A 22,712-nucleotide genomic window follows, 5' to 3' on the forward strand; every position below is an offset into this window, starting at 1 on the left:
TAGATACTACTTAGTCTACTCTATTACTCTCTATATATTATAATATTGCGTTGTTGAGATAAACGTTCATAAAGGTGCGCAAACTTGGTGGGGTGGCCAACTCGCTTGCCTGGCCAACTCGCTTATCCAGCACGTTACATGGTTTTAGTGAACTTCAAGTTTACATTTCTTTCCTCAATTCAATACATTGGCCTCTTGGCTATATTTACAAGTCGTCTTCTACATAGCAACTTTACTTTGAGCTTCCAGCCGGATTGCTCGGCCCATCAACCGCCCGCTCCACATGTCCCGCAATCCCATTCTTACTCGCATCAAACTGGCTTCCAATGACACCATCCTTGCTAAAAGGACCTCCAATCGCTTGGCCAATAGCTCCTACCGCGCCATCTGGGTTGACTTGTTTCCCTCGAACATTAGTACCATATCAACTTGAAAATGGGATATTTCAAATGGGAAGAGGTGAGAGGGATGTGAAGCATACAGTTCTTCCCAATTGCACCTGCAGAAGAGAGCATACTGGGGTTGTCCTGGGGAATGGCGTTTGTGGATTTGTTGGCGCCGAGTTTATCGGCTGCCGCGGTGGTGCTGTCGGTCATGTTGGTTGAGTCTGGGTAGGTGGATTTGGGCGTGGATTGGTTCTCTGTGCCCATGCCGAGTTGTTCCATGAGGGGGCCGGTGAACTTGGGCATCTTGGATTTTTGTTCGGAGGGGAGTCTTGGAGGTAGAGGTTGTGTGGGTTAGGTTTGGAGTTGGGATTTAAATTTGGGTATGGATGGGGTGTGTAACTTTTTCGAGGGTTGACAAGTATTATTTATATTTAAGGGGATACGTAGATATTACTTGACATGCTTGGGTTTGGGGCGCTTGTCGTCACTGGGAGATAGGGATTGTGCGAGTGGGTGATGCGCTTGAGTGACAATCGTGATGTCATGGCGACACTTGGACATGGAATCATCTATTGGAGCGGGAGAGACAAAAGTCAATGATGTAGTAGGCTCATTGCAGATCGGTATCTAAACAAGTGGCTTGTGGTTTTTACAACGTGTAGATCGTTTGTTTTGGATATTTGCTGGGTCGGTGGGACAATGGCGGGAATGGCGTTGTGGTGGTGTCATTGGTTTGCATGTTAGGGTCATGGTAAAATTCACATGCGCATGGGGCTTTGATGGGAATTTGGAACTGAGTTCCGTCATAGAGTCTTTAGTTCTCGAAGCCTTTGAGGTTCGTAGCACGGTGGGAGAATGGGTCGAGAGTAGAAGGGTGGGGATGGGGCTCCCAAAGTCCTACTGCGGACGATGTGTCAGTGCAGCTTATGTGCTGTTGCATGTCCATATAGGAAACATACGATAGCACAAGAATGAAATAAAAATACAAGAGTCACTGGAGTACTCGTTGGACTTATTGCAGCTTTTGTTGCATATTATGATCAGTCCCCTGGGGGTTTTCGCGTACAAGGAATCCAAAGTTAATTGTTGCACGAGGCCACGCTACAGTCCGCCTTATACAGTGGACTACAGCAATGTCTCATGCAGGAATTACTTTGGCTCAAAGTTCAAGATAAGTGATGTCGCGTCAGGATGTTCAGCATTTGACACCTTACTTGAGCAGGATGCGTTATGGTAAAGCGTGAGAAAAGAACAATAAACGCGCACGACATGTCTACAAGGCCTACGTTGATTTTAGAACATTCCCAATTCGTCATCGTACCCAGCTACTATATTTAAACTACGCGGATGACATGATCCTGCACATTCCATGTGTGCGCGTGGCAACTAGGATAGCAGGCGGGTGACCCTCTACCATACCTCTACCCCTACCCATGGTCTGTGCGACCCCACCCTACCTCTATCCAGAAATGGTCTGACCCTACCCAACCCATACCCATGATCCGTGCGACCACTACCATACCTCCGGGTAAGAGATACCCATCTGCTAGCCTGTACAGAAGGGGCAGACGAGTGTGTCCAAATACAAGATGAAGCCTGCACTAAGTACTTCAAGTAGTACGGCTAGTAAGCTAGGTCATTCGGATATTCGAAAGACAATCCGCACAACTATTTCCTGATTGAGAGGAATTCCAAGACTGTCGGGGAAAAGGTGATTATCTTTGCACATTAAAGATTTGATTAGCAATCTCATCAGTACCCGTACGGAGGGAAACACCAAATAATCGACAAGTCATTGATCGCAACTTAATTTGGTCCACCCCAACCAAGAACAGAAGAAGTCTTCTCGTAAGTGTTCAAACATGTATACATTCAATTCGGTGACTAGACCCGAACGCCTGTGGATAACTGCAATCACGACGCTAAAAAAAATTGACTATGACTACTTGCTCTTAAACCTGCCCCCGACTTTTGGAAACGTCAATGGTAATTTGAGTTTTGCAACGAAATGATTGATACTCTCGGCCTTTGTGAGCTTCAGATTTATGAGATCTGTCTGCGTTGGGGGTGTGAGTTTGCAGCCTAGTTCAGCAAAGTATTGCTTGATTCTATCGGTAGTGTCAGTATGTGCTACAGATCTGGTCTACAAGCCAGGCTACTTACTCCTTGTTCTCGAGTTTGAGGTCTTCGCGGAGATCATTGACGTCGACTGCTTGGTCATCGACGATAAGGGCTGCGGCTGCGATGTGGGTCATGAGATTATCGACGTTCCAGCGAGGCATTTCGGAGCTCCTAAAAAAATGTTAACGCCGTCTCTTGTAACTGGGGAATCAGAAACACTCACCCCTCGGGGGCAAACTTCCGTCTGATGGCCAAAACACATCCGGCTGGCGCATCTTCACCCATGGCTGCTTCCAGCTTACCCTTAATGGGTATTTTCTTTGGCCGAGCACCGCCTGCACCAACCAAAGCGGCGTTAAAGTTTATGCAGAGCAAAATAAAACGCAAAACCTTTAGTTTTTGGATTTGCTTGTTCTTGGCGAGCTTGACGATGCGCCTTGCAACGTACTTGCTAGTGACTTCAACACCTTGACCAGCTGCAGATGCCTGAACCCAGTCCTTTACGTCGAGCATAGTCATTAGCTCGCTGCCAACAACAGTACTGATCGGGTAGACATCGCCGGGGTATTCCGCTGCGAGATTTGGAACTGGCCGTGGTTTTGAGCTGTCGACAGCTGCCGCAAGGTCTTGGCTGGTGGGCATGACACTGGTGGAGGTGGACATTTGCTTCAAAACGTTCTCGGCAACCTCATTGGCTCCGGCGCCACTCTTAATGGCGTTCAGCGTGCGGTCTTCGAGGGCCTTTCTTGACTTCTTGGATCCGAATTCAGCTGCAAGCGCAGCTCTCTTTGCCATAATTGTGTTGTTCTGGGCCTCGAGCGCTTCCTGCTCTTGGCGCATCTCTTCGACTTCGCTTCGCAGTGTGCTTCGAACAACAACTCTCTTGACGGGGACAATTTGCAGCTTACTTGTCGCCGGGTCGTAAACACCAACGTAGTCCTGTAGCTGGCTCTCGGAACTGCCATCGCGCTCTTCCTGTGCGATGTAGTCGAGGCGAGGATGATCAGAAGACTGGAAGAGCAGCTCGGTGCTTTCGCCCTGCGGGAGGACCTTTGTGCGCTTGTATGGGGCGAATGAGATTTTTGGGGGAACGGCAAGACCAGGAGTGACAGCTTTGGAAAGTCAGCGGGAAACGGTAGGCATTGCAGGCAACGGCGCAGTTATTGCGACAGGCTGGAGAGGCAGTCACATACCGAGCAATGGGCCCAGCGTCTCTTTGCTCTCCACCATGTCGATGCGGACATTGCCCTGGGGCGCGACGACGGCCTTCTTCTTGGGCCGGTCGCCGTTTTCGGCGTGTCTCTTTCTCTTCTTGTCGTTCATGTCGTCGGTGCGGGCGCGATATGGGAGGGCGTGTCGCGCCATGTCAAAAAGTTCGACCTTGAATTGGCAGAACGCTGGGGCGGTGAGGAGAAAGATGGTAGGCGAGCGACAAGGGTGTTGACTAGCGCGGATGGCATGACGTACGCGCGAATCACGCGTCCCGGCCCTCTTCACTGCCGCATATCCCAAACGCCATTGTCGTGGCCAACCATCCTGGCGCTGCCCTATTTGGATCCATCAATTACTGTAGCTGGCTCCGAGGGTAACGGCGTGCCGTGTAAATAGGCAATTCCAACTGTGCTTTCATCCTTCCTTCTCCCTCCAGTGACAAACACCATCCGTCTCCATTGCTTCTTCGTCCCCTGCTAATCTCCTGTCATCTCATCTCATCCCGTCTCCATCGATCTCCCCACCCCCACAATGCCTTCCGTCGCCCAGAAAGCCGGGGACATTGTTGATCATGTTGGCCATCGCATCCACCATGCCGCCAAAAGCGTCGAGGCCCAGATTGGGGCTACCACGAACCAACTCCTCCCACCCCGCCGCCGGGAGGAGATGATTGAGCAGTCACGCGACTATGCCAATCGAAACCCCAAGACAGCAGTATGTTCTCTACAGGCGCCTGCATTGCCCAAACTGACGACTATGCAAAGGCCTTCCTTACCACCCAAGCCGCATTCACAGGCATTCCCCTCGTTCTCTTCGTCGCCTTCGTAGCCGCCACTCTCCTTGTCTCCCTGGCCACCTGCCTCTTCCTCGGACTACTTGTCTCCCTCAGCGTCACCTTCTTCGTCGTTGGCTTTTCTCTGCTCTTTGTTGTACCCACTGTGTTCATCGCTAGCTGCTCAGCCACCTTCATTTTCATCTGGGGCTTAGCAGGCTTCGTCATCCTCGGCAAATTCAATGAGCGTGGAGCATCAGCCAAGCCCAGCACTCGCTTTGGTGGTGCAGTGAAGAACGGTAATGCTACTGGCACTGGAGGAACATATGCAGATGACCCAACAAGTTCTGGAGATGGCGGGCCAGTGAATCGAGTGCATGGTACTGTAGAATGGGAAAGGAAGTGGGCTGACGGAGTGAAGCCTGACTCTGTTGCGCTGGAAACAGACAACGCCTACCAAGTGCTGAAAGCGGCAAGTACGGAACCGAGCCTACATGCATGGTTACTAACCAACCACTAGGAGACCCCTGTACCTTCAGTCTCGTTCGCATGAGAGCAGACATCACGAATGCTATGACACGGTCGATACCTTGATTCATTCGAGCATCATCATCATGTTATTCACCGCTTGCGCTGTAGCTGTTGACCTCTGGGTCTTTCTCTTTTCGATGACAACATCAGTAAGGAGGATCATAAGATAGTCACAATAATAGGACAGGAATTGCCATTACAACACCTGCAAGTGACATAGTCGTTGCATCGATTGAAAATTTATAAGCCTCAACCAGCTACTACTAATATCGAGGCCAATCCCATGGCAATGCAATTTAGTTTCGCTTTCTTTATCTCAGCTTGAAAGCAGTCGTCAATTTAATGTGTCCTGTACAACTCAAGGTGGATCCCTGCCTGTTGGCGCTACTCGCACCTGCCTCACCCCACAGTCACTTCAAGACCCTCCAACTTGCCATCCTCACGCCACCTCTCCAACATTCGGGTAAAGTCCACTATACCTCTGCCCCAAATCACCGACTTTGCCCTTTTCATCATTGCTTCATGGTCATCTGGCGCTGGCATCTTTAGTGTCTCACCCTCCAGATTTTGATGCCCTGGCGTGCAGATTACGTTTGCACCAAAGAGGCCAGAGCAATTCGCAATTGCCATGCCCCACCCTTCCTCTGCCTCAGCCGAGGGCTCAATCACTACAGTCCCCGGTCTATCCAGCGTCTGCCTAGAGGCAATCTCAATAATGGAAGTCGCGTGCTCGCTCATCACATCCATGACATGACCCCAATTTGCTGTTGAGGTACTTTGGTCCATACCTAGCATAAAGAGATTGGGAAACCCGTTGGTTAGAACTCCTTGGAAAGTACTGACGCCCTGTGTTTCCCACTTTTCTGATATTTGACGCCCATGACGACCAATAATCTCCGTGCCGGTACGCGCCCCTGGAGCCCCTCTAGCACGCGGTGAGCGATACCCGGTGCTTAGAATAAGGATATCAACCGGGTATTCTTGACCGTTGGCAACAACACCCTTCGTTGTGACGCTATCGATTCCAGCACCATCTGTGTCAACCATGTGAACATTACTATTGTTAAAGGCTTCCAGATACTGGTCACTAAAAGTCGGACGCTTGCACCATGTCGGGTACCAAGGCGTCATCTTTGCAGCCGTTTCCTTGTCTTTAACAATCTCCGATATCCGCGAGCGGACTCTTTCGCTGTTCCTCGAATCGAGTGCGAGCAGTCTACCAATATGCTCCTGCAATTTGTCGCGTGTAACATTGCCAAACTGAGCGTTGCCGTAGAGGGAGCCGAAGCTTTTTATTTGCACCCATCCATGATTGGGATCTTCATCTTCCATTTTCCGATTCCCAACCACCGCTTCTGCAAAGGCCTCCCTCCGAGCTCGTTGCCACCCAGGTTTCGCGGCTATCCTCTGATGCCAATCCTCGGGATCTGTATCACGTTGACCTAGAGCGTACACTTGGGGAGGTGTGCGCTGAAATACATAGACATCCTTGGCGAACCTGGCCGTTTGGGGAACAAGTTGGATTGTAGTAGCACCTGTACCGATGATACCTACTACCTTGTTTCTGAGCTTGGCCATGTCTGGTATTTCGTCATTGGCGGAACCTCCGGTGATGTCGTAGTTCCAACGCGAGGCATGGAGCAATGGCCCGGAAAATTGTGCCAATCCAGGTACTCTGGGTACTTTTGGGTAAGGAAGTGGACCAGTGGCAATGGTAACCGTATCGGCATGAAACGAAAGGTTTTCCTCTTGTTTTCCTTCTGGACCACGTCTCATAACTACGCTAACCTTCCAGGCCTTGATATCGTCGTTCCATTCGAGTTTGTTGGCTTGTGTGCGGAACAAGATTCGACTATTCAACCCAAACTTGTCGACGAGCTGCTCCAAGTACTTGCGAATCTCAAAACTGGAGGAATACTTTTTCTGAGGCATATATCCTGTGTCTTCCAAAAAGGGAAAATAGCAATATGACTCAACGTCACAATGCAATCCCTAATGTTGCTGTGGTCAGTCTCATCAATGCGGGCCCGAAGTAACGCATGAACAGCCTACCGGATACCGATTCCAATACCATGTTCCTCCAACACCTCCGGCGGTATCAACCATGAGTATTTCTTCCGGTTTGAATCCTTTCTTAATCAATTTGATCGACGTGATAATTCCAGCTATCCCAGCCCCAATGATCAAAAACTTGACGCGACCATCATCATCAATGGGCAAAGGAAGCGCATCAAGTGCATCATGATCGGCCCATATATCTTTAATCAGGCTGTGTAGACGTTCATTTTCGCTAAAGTGAAGCTGCTCATACTGATTCATACCATCTTCCCTCAAACGCTTCGCTGCTTCGAGAGCATACTTTTGCACAATCGGCGCACCGGGGTCGTTGGGATCGACAAAAACAGCGGGAGCCATCTTTCTTATCACACCAAGAGCCGTGTTGTACTACTGAGACCAACGGAAAAGAGCCTTTGTGCACAGGGCCAGCGTAATAGAAGTGCGTAGGCGAGACCGTCGATAAGATGTTTATCCTTCGTGCGAGATGGTTTTGGACAGACATGTAAGCAAGTACGCGGCGAAAGCTTTACATTTAAGTAGTTCTCCAGGAAAACCTTCCCTGTAAAGACGGGTCGTTCTGGTCCAAAGTGTCGGGTCTCACGCTTACCGGGCGAATGTTCGGTCAACACAGGAAACACCACAGCGTATCTCTGCATGTGTAAGATTCACCCCGCATCAAACGATAGCGGGGAAAGAGGCAAAGTTGCGGGATTTCTCATATTTATCTCTTAACCTCGAGAGATATAAGCCCGAGTGACGAATCAAACGAGGAGAGACGGACGTGCTGGGTTACATTTTCGGACCGATGATGACGATCAACAGGTTTGATCTTTAGTATCCTGCGTGTGAACTGATCAATGAATCATGTAGACATCTATCCACGTAAACGGTGGGCAACGTGACGGAAAGTAGGGAATGATATGTATTTTGAGAGGAGTCAAAGACAGAGATATCGATTTTTTACTCGCTCTGCATCAAGAATCGTCGACAGACTTCCAGCCAGAGAATATCGCAGCCAGCGTCAGGATCAATACTAGCCGCCAGCTCAAACAACCTTGCTCGTCTCCCGCCATGGCTATCGAGCCATGCTTCACCGCCAACTTCTCTTACGCCTTTCTCGTCAACAATCAGACCGTTTCCTGCAGCAGCGCTCGTATATCTCGCACACGGTGGCGTTCCATGGACAACAAAATCGAGAATACGATTGCGCCACTGCGAAAGCACGGGTGCATAGTGCGCGGGTAATTTATCCTCATGATCTCCACCAAGCAATGTAGCAATGTCAAAAGTGTGCGTTGCAAATGCCCCGTGGTTGCCTATGGGGCCCGGGAACGGGTTGCCAAGGTCGAAGACGTGGAAATAAGTGGCGGGCACGAGGTCTGCTTGCGCGAGACTCAGTGCTGCGGCAAAGAAGCCAATGTCGCTTTCAAACAGACAGATGCGCTGGAGGGCGTCTGCGTCGTTGGCTGCGGAGCTGATACCATACAGATCTAAAAGTGCTGTGCCATTTTTAGGACCCAAGACGTCTTGAGCGATGTTGGTAAAGGCTTCAGCGTGGCCGCTTCTGCTACCGTCTTTGCTCATCATGTTGTAGGATACCCCGCCGTCATACGTAGTCGACCCAATAATCTGCGCTTCGACGGGTTTCGCCCATTCACGCCAGTTTGGAGGAGCCAATTTGCCTTCTTTTACCAACTGCATGCTCGGTCGCTCAAAGGGAAAATATGTACTGTTTGTACATGGCAGACCGACCCAGGCTAGGTCTCTAATCTTGGATACATCGATGTTTATCATATCATTTGCAATTAGTCTGGCGTCTCTCTCGCTATCGTCAGACTCTTCGGTGATGCGAAGACCCAGTTTCTTCGCCTGCGCGAGAAAATTATCATGATGCTCGTCCGGCATCATGGCAGGCATCGTAACGGGCGTCCCAGAAAACATGATAGCGCGCTTGAACAACGGCGTGTGCATAGTCTGCACGGAAATACTTTCAGCCCCTGCACTCTGTCCGATAGCAGTGATGTTATCAACATGTCCGCCAAAGTCGCCAATGTGCATTCGTAACCACTCGAATGCGAGAACCTGATCGTGGATGCCGTTGTTCTCCGGGACCAGATCTCCCGCGTGGTTGGAGTGCAAGAATCCAAGTGCGCCGAGGCGATAATTGATGGCTACGAATATTATGGGCGTGCTGCGGTGTATGGCGTGGCTGACGAGGTTCTCCGGGTTGTAGTATGGTCGGTTTGCTGACCCTAAAAAATATGCGCCTCCATGGATGAAGACGAGAACGGGTAATTTGGCTGTAGAGTGTATTTCCGCATTATCATCTATGAGCGTCCTGGGTAAGTGTATAGAGAGATTCAGGCAATCCTCGGATTGGGCTTCATCATCTGGGAAGTTGTCTGTTGGAAGCGGAATATTTGCAGCGTCGGATTTGACACTGCCCCATGGTTGGATACTCGAGGGACTAGGAACTGTGGCGTCAAATATACCGTCTTTGTATCTCTCGTTGTTGCTGTTTGATAGGCTTGGACAGAGCTTCGCGCGTGAGAAACGATGGGGGATGGTGCCGTAGGGAAGACCTAGGAGCTTGATGAAGGCATTGTTGTTTTGTTTTAGGCATCTTATCAAGCCAAGCTTGTTATGTCTGATGGTTATATGGGCCATTGTGGGTGGATTGAGGTATGTTCATCTTGTGTGAGGTGTCTGGATACGCCAGTGTAGTCGATCTAGAAGTCGTGACGTCAAGTAAGTTAGGTAGACAGTGCAGAACGAAAAAGGTTATCATGCTCACGTCCACCCTTATTCTCTTCAAAAATTTGACAAAATCGTAGAAAGGTAGAGCCAGGATGAAAGTATTATTGATGTTGCTGTCATCTGCCAGAATGTTATCATTGGCCAAATGTAGTTAGCCGCTTGACCTGACAGCACTTGTACTACTTGCACAAGCAAAGCACATATTGCATTCTAAAGCTCGCGACATCAAGAAACTTTAGGCTTCCTGTTCTCAGTTGAACGGGTGAATCTTGTACTATTTCCAGAAATATCAACACATGGTTCCTGCGTAAGTGATACCAGAAACCACTGTGCTGGAACTACACTAGCATCACTAGCAGTCTCCAATTATTAATCACGATACATGGATAAACATGTTTGGTGATATAATTGCTTCTATCTTTCGTATTTGGTATCAATCTCGGATAGTTATCTTGTAGCCCCCACTCAATGACCCGCCAGCCTCTCGGTCGATCGGGTAAGCTGGAAATAAAATTGCCTAACACCAACGGTATGAAGCCCGCTTAGAAACGCTGCTCCTGCTGCAGCACGACTGATATTATTTTAGTTATTATACGCTTAGGTATAGTACTTATAGAGTAAGCGCGATCACTGGCTCTAATTTTCTCTTAAAATAATATTGTGGTGCTGCTGATATCCTGTTGTGAAGATTGGTCGTTTTGGTGGACTAGCCCGCTTGGTCTGGGGTTTCCCGCTTTATCGATCGACCGAGAGCCAGGGTTTGCGTCTTCTCCATGTGGCTAGAACTATGACGGTTAGCCTAGATTTTCATATGAGCATAGAAAAGCTTACCCACCCACCAAAAGCTTGGTACTCTAAGTGATCGAACTTTGTTTTCCTTCGATTGAGACTGTTTTACAGTTCTCGTGTGCAAAATGATCAAGCATTTCCTTCTTGCTTCGCTCACTGTCGGGGCATTGGCTCATCCTGCTGCCTTGTCCGATACAAAGCGCAGCAATGCCACTAACCTCAACGTCGAACTATTGGTTGCTAACGGGCTCTTGGATACAACTACCGATGGTCGCATTGTATTGATGTTTGCGCCTGCTGGAACCGATCCTCTCGACGACACCGATGTCACTTCATCACCCAACAAGATATTCGGAAAGAACGTGTACGGGTTTGGATCGGATAAGGCCGTCACGTTGTCTGGTGGTGGTAACGACAGTACTGCAACTGGAGTCTTTGGTTGGCCAAACTCCAGTCTTGACAACATTGACCCAGGTACCTACAGTGTACAAGCATTCCTCACCAGATACGAGACTGTAACCCGCAGCGATGGATCCAAGGTTAGCCTCCGCTTTCCATGCGGCGACGGTGCGCCAAACGTCAATGGCTTTGGCAGTCTAGTGACACCAGTTACAAACATCACCATATCTGGCAGCCAACAAGCCATTCAACTGACCTTCAACAATATCACCGAAGTCCCCGACTTCAATGGGAAAGAAATCAGCGGATGCAACCAGGGCAACTACGAGGACACAGAGCTTCTCAAGCATATCAAGATCCGTAGTAAAAAGCTAAGCAAGTTCTAGGGACGAGACATGTACGTTGGCGCCAACATCGTGCTACCAGCCGGCTACAATGCCAATGACACAAAGACACGGTATCCCGTCATCTACCACCAAAACCATTGGGCAGATGGTTTTGGTGCGTACAATTACGGCAAAAACGAGACTTTCACCTCCATCTGGAACAAAGGCATCATCCCCACAACAGACAATAAGCCAGAACGGCCAGTTCCTAAATTCATCACTGTCGCCTTCCGCCACGAAGCACCCTACTATGACGACTCGTACGCCGTCAACACCGCAAACCTAGGTCCCTACGGCGATGCCCTAAACGATGAACTCCTACCCTACATCGAACAAGAATTCCACACCATCCGCTCCCCCTACGCCCGCATCCAAGACGGCGGCTCAACCGGCGGCTGGGAATCAATCGCAAACGTAATCTACCGCCCCGACCTCTTCGGCGCCTGCTTCTCTTCCTACCCAGACTCCCTATCCTTCTACCGCCACCAAGACATCGCTCTCTACACCGCTTCCAACGCATACACTCGCGACGATGGCAGCAGCGTCCCCAGTATCCAAACCTTCGTCAACGGCACGCAAGTCATCGAAGCCACCGTCGCGTCCGAAAACCACTGGGAACTCACCTTCGGCACTGCCTCGCGCTCCTTCAACCAGTGGGACATCTGGAACGCCGTGTTCGGGGTCCAAGGCTACAATAACTATCCACTTGAGCCATGGGATAAGGTGACCGGCAAGATCTACCCTCAAGCTGTGAGTTACTGGAAACAATTCGATCTCACCGAATACATCATTGCGAACTTCAAGTCCACTCGCAATCTCGGTACTGCGCTTGCAGACCGGCTTTTCGTCTACGTCGGCTCGTGGGATACGTATTTTCTCAATGAGGGCGTACAGGAGTTTAGGAACAGGACGGATGAGGTCGGTGGGAAGGGCTGGGCGAATGTTACTATCCTTCCGGAAAAGACACATGGGGGCAATTATCAAGATAGGGATATTTGGGATTATTTGGAGTTGGTGGAAAGTTGGGTGAAGGAGCATGCTCCCGGAGGTCCCAAGCCGCTTTGTGAAGCGTGTACGGCGCCGTCAACGCGTCGCAATGTTTGGGATGAGGTTATCAAGCACGGTGGCCGCAAGGCTGCGGTTCAGCGCCAGGCGGATCCCCAGATTCAAGGTGCCGACAAAGTCTCTGTAGGTCAGGTGGTGAGAGCCAGTGTCGGGCGCTGGGATCCGGGTGTCAAGTTGAGTGCTCAGTGGATTCTGAACAGTAAGCCTGCATACGAAGCATTTGCTGTCCAACAGGGTGCGAATGTGACGTACACGCCGACTGTAAAGGGTCATGTGCAGTTGCTTGTTACGGGGGAGAAGAGGAATTATGCCACTGAGACGAGGAAGAGTCAGAGGGTACTTGTTGGACGGTGAGGGTCCCGGTAAGTATGTCGATTAGTATAGTTGGTATTCCTGTATGTCTGATGAAGTCAATGTTTAATACTCATCTTTTATTCCTCTGCAGTCCTCACTCCTTTATGCTCAGACGACGCTCTTGTAACGCAACAACTGTACATAACGACTGATGGTTCAGTACTTGTGTGAAAACTTCAAGTTCATTCCTTGACGAATCCTTTGGTCGCGGTATTGACACACGTGATTGCAGTATCTCAAGCATATCCTTTAAAGAACCTCACAACATTAAATCACAGTTGAACAGATTTGTTTGCTCGAAAAATCATTTATTGAGAAATCCACTTATCCTGGAATGTCCTCTGCCCTAGCCATAACACCAGTCATGTGACGCCTTTGTAAGTGATGAAATAAGTTAGATAACATAATATGAAGGAAAAGGAAACGCCTGCTTCTCATGATCCACTTCAGAAGCCATGACGGTCTAGGATGGTGGACAGTTCTAGCCTTGGGACCCTCAACGCGCATGCCAGGAACCAGTGGATAGGATGCTGGTCTTGGCAATTACTAGGACAAAGCATGCCCTTATCCGCTGTGCGGTAACATGTCGATAAGAAAATGAAGGCAAAAAATATGATGGGCTCAAGCTTCGCCAAACAGGCGGGCAGTAATGTCGCCCATGTAGGCCTCTTCCAGCTCATAGTCCTCACCGCCCATGCGATCGATGCCAACATACTCAAAGGCTTCTACGACAATCTCAACGTCGAAGCCCATTGCCACAAAGCGGTCTATTAAGTCCTTATTGTAGCCCCGGTATGCTGCCAGTTTGGACTTTTCTTCGTTTTGCTTGGCTTGTTGAGCCTTCTTCTTGATCGAAGCAGCCGTGGCACCACCGCTGCCTTCTGCGATTTCCTTTTGTGGCGCACCGGCGTACTTGACCGCCCACTCACGGGCCTTGTGCTCAAACTCGGCCGGGTTCCGGATGAGCATGCCAGCGACTTCTGCGTCTTGGGGATCCTTTGGTTCGGGTGTGCTGAGGAGAGATTGGAGCGAGATGAGGGCTGATTTGATGGTCAGGACTGGCGACCATTGGGACGATAGTGTGTCTAGACAGATGGCGCCCTGTGCTTGTTAGGTTTGGGTGGCTCTAAGTAGAAGATCATGGCAGCGCGGGCACTCACTGTCTGTGAACTGACGTTGGGGTGCCAGATCTTGGTGTCGAACTTCATCACAGGCGGACGGAAGGGATACTCGCTAGGAATCTTGATGTCGACAAAGTAGGTGGCGCCCTCGTATGGGGTATCGGGTGGCCCCGTGAACTGGCCGCGCAGATGTGTGAGATCATCGCCGTTTCCTGCGGGCTCGACAATGATTTTGGAGTGCTGGTCGTTTTTGATATCGGCAATCTCCTTGGCAATGCGCCTGCTTCGGTTCGATGCAGCCATGGCAGCGTGGTGGTGGAGTGTGTGCAGTTGAAAGTGAGGCGGGGGGAAGGAGGCAGGGCGAGGCTGGAGGAAGTAGGCAGCAAGTGGGTGGTGGGTGCAACCGGGGTATTTCTAGACGTGAGAGTCAGCCTGAGGCCCATAACGACCGGTGCGGGGAATGCATCGTGAATACGGTTGGAGAGCGTGTTTGGCAATCTGCAGCCATAGACGTATGCTGGGCCAGAATGGGACAAGCAAAACACGCCACCTACCCGTACCGTATGAGAATGAAGGCCAAGTACGTACCCAGTGAAGGGCGCAGGAAGCTCGCCGGCGGGGTTGAAGCTCGACGGCGTGGATCCTCCAGATGGTTCGAGACACAAGCAGTGGATGGGATGGGTGTGTTTGTGTGCCTGTTTGAACGAAGACGTTTGTCAGAAGGAATCTGGTGAGTCTGTCCTTGTCAAGTCTATATAAATGTAGTATGTATGGATTGGGGTTGGTAGAGCTGGGGCTCCAGGCGGTATCGAGTGCAGTGACGCCACAGCGGACTAGTCCCGACCCCCGACATGCACGAGCTTCGCCATCAGCACATCAACACCTCTTACAAACATCCACGGCCTCACAAAGTCTCCATCGCCTTCACCCCCACCACGCGCGCCCGGCCATCCTGTCATTGACCCCCTTCATTGGTATACACGCTTGATCCACTCACTTCTGCCTGAACAGGTGTCATGGTATGTAACATTGCTTCTTCCCCGAGCGGCAACCACGATATGCTGACCACGTCTAGGGTAACCAGCAGTCGAGCGCAGGAGGTGGGCCTCCAGGTGATGATAAGAGCAAGAAAGACAAGGTGTGTACCAACTGCCATCTCAGGCTTGACAGCATTTGCGAGCCCGCCATGTGGTGTCTCAGCCCAGACACTGACAGCCGCCTTGTAGAAGGATAAGCCAAAGTACGAGCCCCCGCCACAACCCACGACCCGCATCGGCAGGAAGAAGAAGAAGGCCGCTGGTCCCAGTGCCGCCGCAAAGCTCCCCACCGTCTACCCGACCGCGCGATGCAAGCTACGATATCTCCGGATGCAGCGCATTCACGACCACCTATTGCTAGAAGAGGAATACGTTGAGAACCAGGAGCGCCTCCGCAAGGCAAAGGCCGTCAAGGAAGGAAATGCGCCCGCCGCATCAACCGCCGGAGAAGGTGCGGAAGACCGGAATGCCGACGAGCGTTCGCGCGTCGACGACATGCGAGGCAGTCCCATGGGCGTTGGCAATTTGGAGGAACTCATCGATGACGACCACGCCATTGTCTCGAGCGCGACTGGCCCCGAATACTACGTTTCCATCATGTCTTTCGTCGACAAGGATCTACTCGAGCCTGGCGCGAGCATCCTCCTGCACCACAAGTCCGTCTCCGTGGTCGGTGTGCTCACAGATGATGCCGATCCGTCCGTCTCAGTCATGAAGCTCGACAAGGCGCCCACCGAATCATACGCAGACATTGGTGGTCTTGAGTCGCAGATTCAAGAAGTACGAGAGGCTGTCGAGCTGCCTCTTCTGCATCCGGAGCTGTACGAGGAGATGGGCATTAAGCCACCGAAAGGTGTCATTCTGTACGGTGCCCCCGGTACTGGAAAGACGCTGTTGGCCAAGGCTGTCGCCAACCAGACAAGTGCTACGTTCCTACGCATCGTTGGTAGTGAGCTTATCCAAAAGTACCTTGGAGACGGTCCCAGGCTAGTCCGACAGCTGTTCCAGACAGCTGCTGAGAACGCCCCCTCCATTGTCTTTATTGACGAAATCGACGCCATTGGTACCAAGCGTTATGAGTCGACTTCGGGAGGTGAACGAGAAATCCAGAGAACTATGCTGGAACTCCTGAACCAGCTGGACGGTTTCGACGACCGTGGTGATGTCAAGGTCATCATGGCCACCAACAAGATTGAGACGCTAGACCCTGCTCTGATTCGTCCTGGCCGTATTGACCGAAAAATTCTCTTTGAGAACCCTGATCGTAAGTTGCGACATCCGTTCAAGTATGCCAGTGCTGACCATTATCAGAAACCACCAAGAAGAAGATTTTCACTCTCCACACCTCTAAGATGTCGCTCAATGAAGATGTCGATCTTGACGAATTCATCAACCAGAAAGACGACCTCTCTGGTGCTGACGTCAAGGCGATCTGTTCCGAGGCCGGTCTCATGGCCCTACGTGAGCGCCGTATGCGTGTAAACATGGAAGACTTTAGGACTGCAAGGGAGCGCGTGCTCAAGACGAAGACTGAGGGTGAGCCTGAGGGCTTGTACTTGTAGGTTTGAGACACAAGTTATGTCTTGTATCATATTCCCAGCTTTTAGCTACACGCCAGTGTGCTGGTTGCAGTCAAAGCTTGGTTATCATAGAGCCATAATTCCGTGACCAGTCATCTTCTGTGGTATGCTGTGGTTCTACATGATTCATGTGAGCTTTCAGTGCGTGTGTTATTGCTATGCTGGAAGTATTCTTGTGCCGGACGATGGAATTACCCAATTCCATGCGCTCTAGTCGCTCCTTCCATCTCCAAGACCTCACTTCTGACTAATCGTGCCACGTTGTGAGTCAAATCCGGCCATAGCTTCTTTATTCTCCTGGTATTTCACCTTGTTCCCTCTAGAATCATGCGACTTTCATGTGCAAATGTACACCACTTTATCCACGGACACTTAAAGCTCCAGATTCATTATGATGAAAACATCATCGATTCACCCAGATATGTCTACAGGCGCCGAATCAAGAAGCTCAATGTCTGGCCGTGAAGAGCAGAATACCCATTCTCTAGTGAAAGAACGCAAGCACAAAGGCTGCGGGGGGCGGACCGGATGGCGCAAGAGTGAGAGGACGGTGCCAGACTGCTGCCTTAAGGTATTTATACTCACCAACGGGTCCTTTTTGTTCGGGTTCACTTGTCAGCTTCCCTTCCCAGTCAATTGCAACCCGTTTCCTACTAACAGGCTTCTGCTTCTAGTTGGTGAGCTGACCAGTCGCCGTCAGTGTTCATGAAAAGTCTAGCCACGATCCCAACACAACCCATTCAGCTTCTTACCATGAACATTGCGGCCCCAACCTTCAACGCGCTTAATAAGCCTCAAAAGCGCGCTCTAATCTTGCGAGATCAACTCCGCTTCATCGACCCGCAACATCTAAATGGGTTCCTAGAAGGAGTCAGTGAAGACGAGCCACCGACGTACACAAAAGTCAATGGTGTCATCCAACCTAAACTCACCCTGGTCACACTCAAGGCAGAAGCCACACACTTTGACCTTGGAAATGTGTTGCTCCCTGAGGAAAAGAATTCCATCTATCGGGTCCATCTGGTGGTCAATAATGGCCATATAGAGATGCGCGCCGAAGATCCGCTTCCACAAGACGACGGCGCTCTTGACTCTGTACCCATTCATGGCTTCATTGCTAAAGGCATGGTGCCTTTGTTCAGGGACAAGTTCCATGCTATCTATTCCCGAATGAACAAGATCAATGAAGCTAGGCGGACAGCTTACAACATGGCGAACCGGGCGCCAACGCCCGTTCACGATGGAGATGTATGTCATAATGGAGTTCTGTTTGTAGCAGTGACACACGGTCGCGTGTTTGGTTATACTGGGGAAAGATTGCTAACTCCTTTCAGACTCTCACAAGACTTGATCCTCCCAAGCGTGAGCAAAGCCAGCCAGCTTCACAGTGTAGGCATATCATTCTTGCACCCAGTACCGAGACTAACAAATAACAGTAAATCAGAGTAGGTCATACCAGGTCAAGCAGCATATTTCCAACAAGCGCAAGCGCACAGGTCTTGACACCATCCCCGAAGATACAAAGAGCAGGATATTCGACACCATTCCAAGCGACATCAAAGTCAATCTCTTTAACAGTATCGTGGAAGCCGCCATTCCAAACTTTGACAATGTGATGATGGCATCCTGGAATGTCGTATCCATCTACTCCGCCTGCGAGAGCGACTTCCCCGACCTCCACCGGTCAATTGTTACCTTGAAGAGCGTACTCCAGGATTTCGACGAACCATTCGGTAAACGCGTTGATAGAGAGACCCCGAAGTACCGGCACGATTTCTGCGGTTGTACACAGGGTGACGAAAATGGAGGTAGTGATGGGGACTGCACACCGGACAAGCATAGACACGACGGTAGAACTCGCTCCATCTCACACGCCCCTGTCAACAATGAGAACGCTGGAGGAATAGTACATCAGCCAGGGAGTCTAAATGTTGATCAAAACATCCCTAAGCAGAAGGACATCGCCGCACCAAACGACGGCACTGAGCAAACCAGCGATGAAGAAAAACCAAACACATCATCCCCCTTCCAACCACACCGCCCCGCAAATTTGTCAGATAGAGAAGCACGAGAAATCACCCAAGACGCAACACAAACTTCTCACATGAATCCTCATCCTGTTTCCACACCAGTCCCATTCAGCCCCAAGTTCCCATCCAGAAAATGCATCAACACCCGTTCTGCCACACCTAACATCAGACTTCAGAATTTTGGCACGCCAGTATATTCCCGCGAGGACTTGAATAGCAGAGTTTCTCTGCCTGTGAACCATTCAACTCGTTCCACGCCTGCGCCTAGACAGAGCACATCGGGTACGGCGCCTGTGGCGAATATGGTGCCGAATGGGCAGAAGAAGAAGGATGAGAGGGATGCGAGGGGCGAACAGTAGATTGCTTACTCTAGTATCTTCGAAAATGGGGGAAGTGAGTGTGGATTTTGGAAAGAATGCAGAGTCTGTAGTTGCAGTACGGTGAAATGTACTCACACATCGCCAAGCATTCTCGAATCAAGGAAAAGGGAATTAGTAGGCACGTGAAATTTGTGGTAGCTACATAGTTCGAATGCGGAAAATAATGTAATTTGCTATTTCCATCTACAATGCATTACAGACAATGTCGTTTGCTCGTCCACGCATGCAGCCCAGCGCTGTACACAAAAGGCCGCGGTCCAGGACTTTTTTTTCCCCAACAAGAGTACGGAGAAAAAGGAAAGGAAAAGAAAGAGATGTCGGTGTATCATCACGCGTTGAAGCCAAGAAGAAGCAAGAGAAAAAAAACGCCTACTCCATGCAAGATCGGCCCAACGGCTCGCATTGGGAAAAAGCAAAACAGAAAAAAAGAAGGTTGCTCATTCAAATTCCAAGCCAACTCCCCACTCAAGGTTCTGGGAGACAATCACTTACTTACTCCGTTACTCCCCTCCCCTCCCCTCTTCTCCCCGTACTTTACTCACCCACCCCGACTCTCCTCACCCCCCTCATCATACTGACTATGCGCCCTCCTCAACGGACTCCTCTTCTTCTTTTTCCCCGCCCCACCACCGGCCCGCTCTCTACCCTTTGACTGAAGATGCTGCGATGACGGAGATGAAACCGGCGAAAGCGGTTCCTGATTCTGTTCTTCGGCTTTGAGCAAGTCCATTGCGCGATCGACCTCTTCCCACGAGGGGCGACTATCACGGGTTCCGTTGGGGGTAGCGGGACCGGATTGCGTGGCTAGGACTTGGATGCGGGCGGCTTGGTCTTCGGACATGGGGGTTGGGGGCATGTGATCGGGATTGTGGTCGCGGACGGGTGTGGATTGTAGGCTGTCGAGGCGGGGGGAGAGGCTGCTGCCACGGCGGTGGGCGATGGGCGTGTCGGGGATGGGAGAACTGCATTCGGCTTGGACGGGGCTGCGTAGGCCGTCGGTCTCGGCGTCGCTGTGGTGGTCGCTGAGGCCGGCAGAGGTGTCACTCTTCCACATTTTGCGGAAGGTGCTGCGGCGCCGCGCCATGCCTGCTGTGTTGGGTGTGTTGCGTGTTGGCGATGTCTCGAAGAAGCTTGTGTACTTGTTGCCCAGCTGGTGCACAATCGGGACATCTGCACTGGATCCCAGCGTGCCGGACCGTACAAAAAGCACTAAACCAAGGCACAAGAGCAATAATGTGGATTGTACCACAGCCATTCTCTTTTGCCAAACGAGCTCGTCCGCCAGCAAACTCAGCCTCGTGCCAATCTCGCCCATCTCAGACTTTTGTCGCTCCTTCATACTCTCCAGCTCAATCACTGTGCTCTGCCACAACTGATCATACATGTTGCGGAAACTCTTGAGCTCCATCATCACTGTGCTATTCAGGTGATCCAGGAACTTTTCAGTCTTTGCCAGCTGCCGCTTCTCTACTTTCATAAACGCGTCCCGAAGCGCGCGAGACTGCTCCTCAATGTACTGCAGTGAGAGCGTGCTGTTTGCCTCGAGATACTGAAGGCGCTTATGTATCGACTTGAAAAACGACTCTTGAGTGGATGGCGTAGGAGCATTGGGCTGGGTAGCCGAGCCCCGCCCTTGCGACTGCGCCTGTGGAGGAACAACTGTGCCATCACTAGAAACTTTGGCTAATGAACTGCTTGAAGATCCTGACGCTATCGATTCGGTTGAGGAAGTCGTGGGATTGTCATTGGGTGGTGCAGAAGGCGAGGTGACCGCCACGGAATCGGCTGTGGAGCCGTGGACTGGGGATGAAGTCTCGGCCTTGTCCGTTGTCGAAGTTACAGTGGGTGCATTATTTTCTCCAGAAGCTGTTATGTTCAAGTCTCTCAAGTTATCCGTAGGGGTTGGCGAGGATGCCGAGCTTTGTTCTGGGGCCTGTTGATTCTGGGGTACATCAGTCATCTGACCACCTGATTGCTCATTTGCAACTGTAGACGAGCCATATGCCTCAGAGGACGGGCTGGGAGGGTCCGGTTCCGTATAAGGTTCGGGATTACTCTGATGACTGGTTGTATCGACGACCTGTGACGCTGCGAAGCTCGCACCATCGTCCTTGAGAGCCTCGATGGGTATATCCTCTGGAGGCAACGGCCCGCTGTCCGCCGCCGGTTTCTTGACTTCAATACCATCAGCCTCCAGATCATCGTCATCATCAATTCCTCTCGCCTCTTCCTCTTCTTGTCTGAATTGCTCCAACATTGTAGTGCCATGCACACGTAGTAAGCTAAGTGGACAATAGTATTCATTTCCGTACTGCGTCAAAAATTCGACGCGAAGATATCTGGCCCAAATCTGTGGCTCGGTGATGAGAAACGGCTGAATGTCGCGAGAGTTGCGTGCTTCAAACGTCCCCAGAGTCCGCCACTTTTCCATCTTGACAGGATAACGGTCCGACACGCTGACTCTAAAGTGTCGGAACATGGACGAAAAAAACTCATAGTTGGCGAGAACGACAGTATCGACCAGGATGTCGTCGCACAACTCAACTATAAGGAATTTGTTGTCGGCCGAGCATATGTTCAGCATATAGCTGTCCTTGTTTTCGACCAAAATCGAAGAGGAGCTTTTTGCCTGCTTGTTAGCTTTGAGAACAGTGGCAGCGCAGTCAAAGGAGGCGTAGTTGAATCGCTCCTTGCACGTCTTGCCAGCGTCTTTGCTCAGCGCCCACGAACCTGGAGCCACTTTGCCGTCGCCATTCGCAGCCTTCGTAACCTCCGCATTGTGCCTGGCTTGCTGAAGACCATTTGCCACGCCCCCCTCCTCTGGGCGTCCAAATCCGCTAAAATCAATCGAGATTTCGCCCTCATCGCCAAACGAGTCCAGGGCATTGACATTGACGGGTCGCCGACGAGGAGCTTGATTTGATGCTGCCGGCCTTCCCTGCCCGACATTCTCAGGCGACTGGCCCGCCTTGGCCAGATTCTTCTTCTTCCACTCCTCAAACGACAAAAAGTTTGCATTATCAAAAGGCGAGTCTACCTCGAGCTCTAGCTCCGGCTGCGTGCCTTCGGTACCACTGCTTGCTGTACTTGGCGCGGCGCCAGTCACGTCTGGTTGTGATGATGCGTCCGAGTTGGCGTTCTTTCTCTCCTCGTTTGCGATGCCCTCAGACCCCACCCATATTCCAGGGGCTGGAGTTTGCAGACCTGCGATGGCCGCCCCTTCAACGCCTGTACCGTTCACAGTGGCCGTCTCTCCTGGCGCCGACCAGCTCGTCTTTGCGCATTGCTGCGGTAGCGTGTGTGTAATGTAGTTGATGGTGCGGTACGGAGAGGTGCTCTCGCTATCGGAGTATCTTCGTGCGGACAGTGGCGAAGGCGAGGGCAAAGGCAAAGGCAACGAAGTGGCTTGCGATGTATGGTGTGTCGTGGCACCTGAATATGCACCAGCAGCGCTTTGTTCAGCAGTCGTCGTCTCATTCGCCGCCGTCTCAGCGAGTACCGATGTGGATGTACTGCATAGCAGCAAAAGGATGGTCCAATTATGGAGCGAGGCGCCGGTCGTGAGCATTGCTTGGGTGCATGTCTTGCGCAAGCAGGTTACAGTGCCAGGTGGCAGAGGGAGGCCTGGGGTAGTTCCAGGTGGCCTGTCCGATATTAGAGATAGATGACATGGGGTACCGCCCAAGTTTCTGGGGGGCAAGTGCAGCCACGGAGGAATGCGCGGCGTGAACAGG

The 22,712-nt window shown here is 51.1% G+C and overlaps 11 protein-coding genes across 11 annotated transcripts; 4 read left to right on the forward strand and 7 right to left on the reverse strand.

Moving 5' to 3' along the window:
• Positions 1-232: 232 nt before the first annotated feature.
• COCCADRAFT_36325 (uncharacterized protein) lies at positions 233-689 on the reverse strand (the record flags this gene model as incomplete). Its single annotated transcript, XM_007713599.1, has 2 exons — positions 233-396; positions 482-689. The coding sequence occupies 2 exons, from the start codon at positions 687-689 to the stop codon at positions 233-235; spliced, it is 372 nt and encodes a 123-aa protein (XP_007711789.1).
• Positions 690-1,813: 1,124 nt separating this feature from the next.
• On the reverse strand, positions 1,814-1,984 carry COCCADRAFT_94879 (uncharacterized protein; the record flags this gene model as incomplete). Its single annotated transcript, XM_007713600.1, has 1 exon — positions 1,814-1,984. A coding segment is annotated over one exon (171 nt), but the record flags the coding sequence as incomplete, so codon positions are not given.
• Positions 1,985-2,328: 344 nt separating this feature from the next.
• Positions 2,329-3,830, reverse strand: COCCADRAFT_36326 (uncharacterized protein; the record flags this gene model as incomplete). The annotated part of the gene is made up of 4 exons (XM_007713601.1): positions 2,329-2,494; positions 2,550-2,678; positions 2,731-3,619; positions 3,701-3,830. 4 exons carry the CDS (start codon positions 3,828-3,830, stop codon positions 2,329-2,331), a joined length of 1,314 nt encoding a protein of 437 aa, XP_007711791.1.
• Positions 3,831-4,250: 420 nt separating this feature from the next.
• Positions 4,251-5,044, forward strand: COCCADRAFT_36327 (uncharacterized protein; the record flags this gene model as incomplete). The annotated part of the gene is made up of 3 exons (XM_007713602.1): positions 4,251-4,433; positions 4,484-4,963; positions 5,012-5,044. 3 exons carry the CDS (start codon positions 4,251-4,253, stop codon positions 5,042-5,044), a joined length of 696 nt encoding a protein of 231 aa, XP_007711792.1.
• A 377-nt stretch (positions 5,045-5,421) lies between these two features.
• COCCADRAFT_36328 (uncharacterized protein) lies at positions 5,422-7,437 on the reverse strand (the record flags this gene model as incomplete). The annotated part of the gene is made up of 2 exons (XM_007713603.1): positions 5,422-7,014; positions 7,075-7,437. 2 exons carry the CDS (start codon positions 7,435-7,437, stop codon positions 5,422-5,424), a joined length of 1,956 nt encoding a protein of 651 aa, XP_007711793.1.
• A 603-nt stretch (positions 7,438-8,040) lies between these two features.
• On the reverse strand, positions 8,041-9,747 carry COCCADRAFT_94852 (uncharacterized protein; the record flags this gene model as incomplete). Its single annotated transcript, XM_007713604.1, has 1 exon — positions 8,041-9,747. The coding sequence occupies one exon, from the start codon at positions 9,745-9,747 to the stop codon at positions 8,041-8,043; it is 1,707 nt and encodes a 568-aa protein (XP_007711794.1).
• Positions 9,748-10,751: 1,004 nt separating this feature from the next.
• Positions 10,752-12,830, forward strand: COCCADRAFT_25852 (uncharacterized protein; the record flags this gene model as incomplete). Its single annotated transcript, XM_007713587.1, has 2 exons — positions 10,752-11,388; positions 11,452-12,830. 2 exons carry the CDS (start codon positions 10,752-10,754, stop codon positions 12,828-12,830), a joined length of 2,016 nt encoding a protein of 671 aa, XP_007711777.1.
• A 621-nt stretch (positions 12,831-13,451) lies between these two features.
• COCCADRAFT_25853 (uncharacterized protein) lies at positions 13,452-14,254 on the reverse strand (the record flags this gene model as incomplete). The annotated part of the gene is made up of 2 exons (XM_007713588.1): positions 13,452-13,931; positions 13,991-14,254. 2 exons carry the CDS (start codon positions 14,252-14,254, stop codon positions 13,452-13,454), a joined length of 744 nt encoding a protein of 247 aa, XP_007711778.1.
• A 713-nt stretch (positions 14,255-14,967) lies between these two features.
• COCCADRAFT_36332 (uncharacterized protein) lies at positions 14,968-16,550 on the forward strand (the record flags this gene model as incomplete). The annotated part of the gene is made up of 4 exons (XM_007713605.1): positions 14,968-14,970; positions 15,027-15,089; positions 15,178-16,252; positions 16,300-16,550. The coding sequence occupies 4 exons, from the start codon at positions 14,968-14,970 to the stop codon at positions 16,548-16,550; spliced, it is 1,392 nt and encodes a 463-aa protein (XP_007711795.1).
• Positions 16,551-17,321: 771 nt separating this feature from the next.
• COCCADRAFT_94781 (uncharacterized protein) lies at positions 17,322-18,957 on the forward strand (the record flags this gene model as incomplete). The annotated part of the gene is made up of 3 exons (XM_007713606.1): positions 17,322-17,816; positions 17,903-17,957; positions 18,005-18,957. 3 exons carry the CDS (start codon positions 17,322-17,324, stop codon positions 18,955-18,957), a joined length of 1,503 nt encoding a protein of 500 aa, XP_007711796.1.
• Positions 18,958-19,516: 559 nt separating this feature from the next.
• On the reverse strand, positions 19,517-22,546 carry COCCADRAFT_36335 (uncharacterized protein; the record flags this gene model as incomplete). The annotated part of the gene is made up of 1 exon (XM_007713607.1): positions 19,517-22,546. One exon carries the CDS (start codon positions 22,544-22,546, stop codon positions 19,517-19,519), a length of 3,030 nt encoding a protein of 1,009 aa, XP_007711797.1.
• Positions 22,547-22,712: the final 166 nt, after the last annotated feature.

This window comes from Bipolaris zeicola, assembly GCF_000523435.1.
Source record: "Bipolaris zeicola 26-R-13 unplaced genomic scaffold scaffold_64, whole genome shotgun sequence".
Taxonomy (NCBI): Eukaryota; Fungi; Ascomycota; class Dothideomycetes; order Pleosporales; family Pleosporaceae; genus Bipolaris; species Bipolaris zeicola.